Below are 8,559 nucleotides of genomic sequence, written 5' to 3'. Positions count from 1 at the left end.
AGGGAGTAGGTAGAATAACCTATCCCTAAGTTTAATTGCTAATGTTCACAATTTTAATCTATCAATAAATAATTGAAACATGGTATCATCATGTTAAAATGGAACTCCAGTTTCCACTAACTATCCCTCCATTAACATTTTGTTAATGTTGTCATCATCAGCACGTTTTCAATCAAATGATGATAGTTTAATTAACTTATAAGAACTAAGTAATTGAGAGTGAAAATATGTATTCGATCATTTCAATATCATCTTTAAAATTTAAAATTTTAATTCTGAATTCTTCCCAAATTTTAAATTAATACATAGAAGATCTATGAAATTATCGTTTTATATCAAATGATGATAGTTTAATTAACGTATAAGAACTAAATAATTGAGAGCGAAAATATGTATTCGATCATTTCAATATCATCTTTGAAATTTAAAATTTTAATTCTGAATTCTTCCCTAATTTTAAATTAATACATAGAAGATCTATGAAATTATCTGAAAATAATTAAAAAAAAAATCACCACGTTTTCTTAGGCAACAACCTTCACATTGCACAAAAAAGAGAAAAAACCGCCCAACTCAGACGCAAACAGTGGTAAGTGTCTCCCACTACTATCCATACTCTATGCTTCCCACTCTGCCATTTTCACTATTTCTCTCACCCCATTTGTCCATCGGATCCAAAGTTTTTACTTTTTGAAAAAGCATCTCATAAAGTCACCATTTTTGCTTTCGTTGTGAGTCATCCCTCTCTCTCTCTCCCTATGTGACACACACTTCTTCCCCCACACCTACTTGTGCTATTGTTGCTTGTTTTCATTCCTTCAATTTCAGTGTCTGTTTGGTTGCTGTGAAAATTTCTTTTCTGCTGCAAAAAAGTGTGCTTTGATCTTTGTTGGTTATATACTTTATATCCCTTTTCACATTTCCATTTTCTTAAAAAGTAAAATAAAATAAAAAAACTGTAAAAAAAGGTAAAGGGGTAGAGTATTCTTAAACCCCATTTCATTGGATATGCTTTTCTTTAGTTGCTCTTTCATTTACCTTTAGACACCAAGTGGGGTATAAATAAAAAAACTGTATCTTTATTGGGTTTGTTTCTCTTCTGTTCCAATTCTGCAGGTGAAGCTTGAGCTGGGAAATTCAAGATGTCTAGGACGTTGTTTCATTTGTTGGGTATTTTGTGGCTATGTTGGTGGTTGGCATCAACTGGAGAAGCTCAAGTTGAATACTTGAAATACAAAGATCCAAAACAACCTCTTGCAACTCGGATTAACGACTTGCTGAGTCGAATGACTCTGGAGGAGAAGATTGGTCAAATGGTTCAAATTGATAGGAGTGTTGCCAATGCTAATGTTATGAAAACCAACTTCATAGGTAAGAACTAAGAATTTCATAGGTATAAAGCTCCTTTTTCTTCTCAATGAATAATGTTTGAATTAAAGTTGCACTTTCATGTCCAGGCAATAAACCAATTTATAACCAAGCTTCTAGTTTTCTGTCATGTTTTTTTTTTTATTCACATTGCATTTAATTGTTTTCAAGTTTGATAACTCCTTTAAACTATATGTTTTGGTGGTGATGAATATCCTGTTTTCCAGTATTTGCTTGACATCCTTTCCTTGTCATGTTCCTATTCACTTATGTTGAAAGAATTTCTTCTGTGTAATTCTGCCTAGCATACATAATTCATTTTCATTAATGACTCAGGATAGATTTTTGAATCTTTTTAGGTTTTTTTGTTGGGTAATGAATCTTTTTAGTTTTTACAATTTCATAAGATCTTTATAAGCTAAATAGGATAATGAAGGAAGCCAGGAATTAGTAATTCACAAAAATTTGAATTAAGAATAGGAAATAAATGGAAATGATGACATTATTAAGAGACAATATCAATTAACCGGTTCTTTTAATTGTGTGCAGGGAGTGTATTGAGTGGTGGCGGCAGTGAACCCCTTCCAAGGGCTACTGCTGAAGATTGGGTTAATATGATAAATGAATTTCAGAAAGGGTCTCTGGCAAGTAGATTGGGCATCCCAATGATGTATGGGATTGATGCTGTTCATGGACACAATAATGTCTTTAATGCTACCATATTTCCCCATAATGTTGGGCTTGGATGTACCAGGCAAGTTGAGTTTTTATTTTTATTTTTTTTATCTGCATTTGATTCTACAATTTTCATATGTAACATGGTATTTGATAAATTGATAATTTGCCTGGCTCAAGGTTCTTGTCACTTGAACCGTTTCAAAAAAATTTATTTATTGAACAAAACTTCATCATTCTTGAGCAACTGTTGCTGCATATGAAGTATGAATGTATGATATATGAATGATAGAACTAAAACGAATTTGCTGTTGGCAGTTATTATATTCAACCTGCAATATACTTGGGTGTTGTATAAACTTTTCGGTCAATTCTGCAGGTTTAAAACACAGATGATCTTAATCTTAATGGTGTTATATTGGTACCTTAAGTTGTGTGTATGCTTTATTGGATGCATCCACCATTGGTTCTGTTCTAATAATCTTTGATGAACAGGGATCCTGACCTGGCACAAAGGATTGGTGCTGCAACTGCTCTTGAAGTCAGAGCTACAGGGATTCCTTATGTATTTGCTCCATGCATTGCGGTAAATGAAATGAAGAGTCTAAATGATAAACTTGTAGAATACTTCTTGTTAGACAAGTTTGAGGTTGCAAATTTGTACTATTTTTTCTTTATAATTTTCCTGATTACTCCTGAAGCATTATTTATAGGTTTGTAGAGATCCAAGATGGGGTCGATGTTATGAAAGCTATAGCGAGGATCCTAAAATTGTGCAAGAAATGACAGAGATCATACCTGGTCTACAAGGAAATATCCCTGCTAATTACAGGAAGGGTTTTCCATATGTTGGTGGCAAGTATGAAATTAATGATAGTAAAGTCTTTTTCAAATGAAGAGTGCATTTCATTATTTCTTCAGGCATTTTATGTACACATTTTATAATGATGTATGGTTTTGATGCCTAATCTACTGGTTTTCTACCCCTTAGAAAGATGATAGAGTCTGGCACTTTTACGAACCCTCAAATAAAAACAGAGAAAATGTATGGAAGATAGAAAGAAAAAAGAACACTTAGTGAGGACTGAAACACAAACAGAGAGGAGAGAATTCTCCTTACAAGATTTTTCCCTTCAACAAAGGTTTTCTCCTATTACACTTGAGCCACTGCTCTATAACAAATCTGAATCCCTTTCCTTCTACTCCTCCTACTATTTAAGTTAAGCCCCAACCCTTCCAACTATAACCACCTAACTAAATCTATAACTTCCTAACTTCCTGGGTCCTGTCTGGCTCATATAGTTCATGGATCTTTAGTGATTTTACATTGCTAATTTAATTTAAGTAACTGATAAATTTAAATTTTAATATACTTTATATTTGAAAGATTCTTATACATTTTAACTAAGGTGTTGAAAAAGGTAGCACAATTCCTCTTTATCTGCAAGTTGTTGATATGATGTATGCATTTGATCTGTGTTTCTGGTAACCATGTGGTCTGGATTTAATGGAAACTGATTTATAATTTAAATTTTATTCGGTTAATAGGGTATTTTTAAGAGGTTTCTCTTAATAACAGTTTGGCTGACTTTAGGGAAAACACTATCAACAACAGTTCACCTAGCTAGGGATACTACTCAATTAGCTATTATTAATGTCAACCACAAAAATTAAGTTGCAACTAAATATGAAAAAAAAAATTACAATTACATGATTTACTTGTATTTTTATGTAGTTACTGATATATAAAAGGTTCATTTTGTCCCTCTATCCTTCATTTATGTTTATATATTTCTCGCAGGACTAAGGTAGCAGCTTGTGCTAAGCACTTCGTTGGAGATGGTGGTACAACAAAGGGAATAAATGAGAACAACACAGTGATTGACTGGCATGGATTGCTGAGCCTTCACATGCCTGGCTATTCTGATTCCATCATTAAGGGGGTCTCTACAGTCATGGTATCATACTCCAGTTGGAATGGGGTAAAGATGCATGCAAATCGTGATCTAGTCACTGGCTTCCTCAAGAATACCCTTAAGTTTAAGGTGATTGGATACTTTGTATTCTTCTTTTCTCATACTTAGCTACTTAATACATGTTGAGGTACAGTTGTTCTATGCAATGGAAGCTGCCACCAAATGCTTTTTTACAGTAATGTTTCTCACTTGTTTGACTGTCATGTTTCTTGTCTGTCTAATAAGAAACAGACCCGAGGTTGGGTGGAAGACTAATAACATGATTTGAACATGGAAACACAAGAAAATCCTACAATAGTGACACGAATCACAAGATTGGGCACAGACATAGATATTAAATTATATAATACACAAATGTGAGTATAAGCATGAAAAACAGCCCATATATGGAGGTCATCTGGGGTGTATATTAATTGTATTAAAATTTTAAAAATGTCTAAAAGGAATTTAAAGATCATATTCTATCCATAGTTTTTTGTAGTCAATGTTGTGTCAATATTAACTGCTGAAGATCAGGACTCTGAGCCTATGGACATTGCTAGCATACTTCATTTAGCTGCTTGCCATCTTTCCGATCGAAACTATATCCTATTCACTTTCACAAGTCAATATTCGTGTAACTTGTTAATATATCTCAGGGCTATATATTTTCTACTTAACTGATTAAGGCCTTCATTGTTGATCATCATTGATTATATGAGTTTTTTTCTTTAGTAAGTCAGTTCTATTTGATATTTAATTCAAATATCGAGATGTTGTCTTGACAATTTTCCTTGAAACATTTTACTAGCATTTGATATTTCTATCACATGCTGGCTGCTCTATAACTCAATAATTGTGTACTGTCCCATAAGGTTATAGTCTGAGGAGACATATCTAAGGACCTTTCTAAAATCATTTATTTCATAAATGAGTTCTCTTTAAAAATCATTCAGCATCAATCAACTGTTATTAAGTTTAATATTCACTCTTATTGGATCTACTATAAAATTTCTAGTCTCATAAGTCTTGAGATATCCATGAACATGCGCTGAAATTGGTGTTGCTCTTTTTATATTGCTATTTGAACCATATTATCAAGTATTATGTGAGAATAAACCAAAATGATGTTCTATTGTTGTACAGCCTGTCTTTATTTCATTTTCAGCTCCCAATTTTAATCAGCATGGTTCATATTATGGATACTAACAACACAATTTTGTTCATTTGTTTGTCAGGGATTTGTCATCTCAGATTGGCAAGGTATTGACAAAATTACAACACCACCCGATTCAAACTACTCATACTCTGTCCAGGCTGCCATTGAAGCAGGTGTTGATATGGTTAGTCTGTTCTTTATGCTGAAATTGCCTGCAGGACTGGAGTGAATAAAATTTCTGCTTAAATATAGCTCATGAAACAATGTAATGCTTACTGAAGTATAGGGTTATAGAACTCAGTTTTCCTTTTTGTTGACTAATTATTACAGGTGATGGTCCCTTACAAATACGACGAGTTCATTCAGGATCTTGCACTCTTGGTCAAGAACAATGTCATTCCAATAGATCGTATCGATGATGCTGTGGAGAGAATCTTGCTTGTAAAGTTCACCATGGGTCTTTTTGAGAATCCTCTAGCTGATTTCAGCTTAGTCAACGAGCTTGGTAGCCAGGTGAGTCATTCAAACCATCCCAATCCAAAATCCACCCAACCATGTCCAATTGGTCTGAACTAAAGACCTCCCTTTGGGATTGATTCTTGATATTCAAACCATCTCAGATGATCACCTACTGTCTGATACTTCAAGTTGACGGCAAATTTTGTAAAAAAAATAAAAATAAAAAAATCTTCAAACCTACTTTTGTTAAGAAACTAAACAGAATATATTGACATTCTTTGTTAATATACCTTTCTGCATTGACCTTCCCTGATGCCTGCAAGTGATTTAATGACAAAAGTGGTATGCAACTTAGGCATTACTTGTTTCCTGTGATTTAAATTTATCCTAGCATAATTAATACAGTGAGAGTCATGAGATATAAGATTATGTTGTTTAACTAGGAACACAGGGACCTAGCAAAGGAAGCCGTGAGAAAATCTCTAGTGCTGCTTAAGAATGGGAAAAATTCAAGTGCTCCACTTTTGCCTCTTTCAAAGAAAGCCCGAAAAATCCTAGTTGCTGGTACTCATGCCGATAATTTGGGTTACCAATGTGGTGGGTGGACAATCAAATGGCAAGGATTCAGTGGCAACGATGATACTAGGGGTAAGTGACTCAGACATTCATAGAAAGCTGAGGTCTTGGCCCATGGAAGCATGAGATTCTGGGTTCCAGATGTACTAAACTATGTATTTACTTTGATATGTAAGAGAAGTAATCAATGAGCATTCTTTATTTGAACTTACCAAAATTATATAATCATGTGCAGCAATGCAGGATAATAGTCATTGTTATAAATATGCACTAAGCTTTTGATGCGTATTTTCTAATAACTAATAGCAGGTAGTTGCATGCATGTCAAATCAGACGAGCAGAAGCAGCTTTTCCTAAATCCTTTAGTTGCTTTGATAAATAACATTTTTTTTAAAACATATTTGCGGTTTTCCATTTTCTGTAACTACTATGTGCACCTCTTTGAAACTGCTTTCTTTTCCTTGGACAGGAACAACTATTCTCAGCGCCATAAAATCAGCTGTTGATCCAAGCGCAGAAGTTGTCTTTAGTGAGAACCCTGATGGTGATTTTGTTAAGTCCAACAACTTTGAATATGCCATTGTTGTAGTTGGTGAGCCTGCTTATGCTGAGACTGCTGGGGACAGCGCAACACTTACAATGATAGATCCTGGTCCAAATATCATCAGCAACGTCTGTGGGACTGTTAAGTGTGTGGTTATCATCATTTCTGGAAGACCTATCGTGATTGAACCATATCTTTCCTCTATAGATGTATTGGTGGCAGCATGGTTACCAGGCACTGAGGGCCAAGGTGTTACAGATGTCCTATTTGGTGACTATGCTTTCAGTGGTAAGCTTGCAAGGACGTGGTTCAAATCAGTAGATCAACTCCCAATGAATGTTGGGGATCCTCACTATGATCCACTTTTTCCTTTTGGTTTTGGATTGATCACTGAATCTGTCAAGGACCTAGTACAAAGGTAATTTTCATTTAAATTATGAAAGCTTTTATATGTTATTTGATCTATGCTCAATAAAAATAAAAATCTATACTGTCTCTATTGTGCTTTGTTCTCCTTGCTCCAGCACTTCCAACTCCACTTTGTTGAGAACATTCTGTTCGGGTCGTTCTTCGTTGTTAACTGATTTATGCTGCATTTTTTAGTCAGTGGCTGATGTCGTTAACTTCACTCTAGATTTTCCTTCCACTTGTTTGATTATCATTTATTGCAATCATTTTATTAAAGTATTGTTTAGTGCATGAAGAATGTCAGAAGGAGCAAGTTGTAAAAGCAGGATTAAAACTCAATGAAACATCACAATGGAATTAATTCTATTGAAAAGCATTATAACACACCTACACTTCATTTAGTATTTTTCTTTCTTGTTCAATGCCATTGGTCAGTGGTCAGTGGTCATTATCAACTTTCAATTTGACAAGAGTTGCTCCTGTTATACTTGTAATTGTAAAGAACTTTAGAATACACCACTCCAAAAGCTAGCTCAAAGGGTAGGAGTGCCCAAGGTCTTATAAACTCCACATTAGTTGCACATACAACCAATGTGAGACTATATATCTCAACACGCCCCCCTCACACGAGAGCCCATTGGGCTAGAAGCGTAGATATTGCACAGGCCCAATTTTGGTTTACCTTTTTGTGCTTTTTTTATTTTAATTTCACTTTAAAGTGGGAGGCGACGAGATTTTGAACCCGGGACACGAGGCTCTGATACCATGCAAAGAACCTTAGGATACACTACCCCAAAAGTTAGCTCAAAGGGTGGGAGTGCCCAAAGTCTTATAAACTCCACATTAGTTGCACATACAACCAATGTGAGACTATATATCTCAACAATACTGACGAAGCTATCAATTGTGCAGGTCAACCTCAGCTGCTGTCGGTGTAAGGGCTTGTATATCTACCATTATGGTGACAGTAATAATCATCAGCTTATATTTAAGTGGTATGTTTTGTGATTGTGACAGACAGATTATCTTTGTTTTTAATAGGCTTCCGTATGTGTATAATACAAATGATTGATTGTGTGTTCACTGTTAACAGGTTAAGCACAATTTATGGGAGCTTATTGAAGCGGGTGGCTAGAGAACTAACTTGGGATACGCCCCAGTTTAGTCGTATTTTAGTCTAATTCATTGTATTTAAGACATTATTGTTGTTCATGAACTAGTAATTTGAGCTCAATTCTTTTCTTTATCTCACTTGATTTTGTCCTTTTAATACACAGCATTAGTTTTCCTGTAAAATGTTGTGCTGGTAAGATGGCAGGTAAAATTATACGAAACTCAAGATTGAGCAGTATTATATTAGAGGCATGAACAGATTAAAAAGATATATCCCTTGCCTAAGAATTATTTTTGCCTAA

The 8,559-nt window shown here is 34.6% G+C and overlaps 1 protein-coding gene across 1 annotated transcript; it reads left to right on the top strand.

Moving 5' to 3' along the window:
• The first annotated feature begins 627 nt into the window (after nt 1–627).
• LOC133295680 (uncharacterized) lies at nt 628–8,358 on the top strand. Its single transcript, XM_061494525.1, has 12 exons — nt 628–731; nt 1,117–1,371; nt 1,918–2,122; nt 2,539–2,629; nt 2,757–2,902; nt 3,845–4,088; nt 5,237–5,341; nt 5,488–5,670; nt 6,060–6,264; nt 6,662–7,154; nt 8,057–8,139; nt 8,238–8,358. The coding sequence occupies exons 2-12, from the start codon at nt 1,143–1,145 to the stop codon at nt 8,240–8,242; spliced, it is 1,989 nt and encodes a 662-aa protein (XP_061350509.1). The 5' UTR covers nt 628–731; nt 1,117–1,142; the 3' UTR covers nt 8,243–8,358.
• The last annotated feature ends 201 nt before the right edge of the window (nt 8,359–8,559 follow it).

Source organism: Gastrolobium bilobum, unplaced genomic scaffold (genome assembly GCF_033153095.1).
Source record: "Gastrolobium bilobum isolate Gb01-03AN ecotype WA unplaced genomic scaffold, APGP_CSIRO_Gbil_v1 utg2145, whole genome shotgun sequence".
NCBI lineage: Eukaryota > Viridiplantae > Streptophyta > Magnoliopsida > Fabales > Fabaceae > Gastrolobium > Gastrolobium bilobum.
This window is presented reverse-complemented; position numbering and strand designations above follow the sequence as displayed.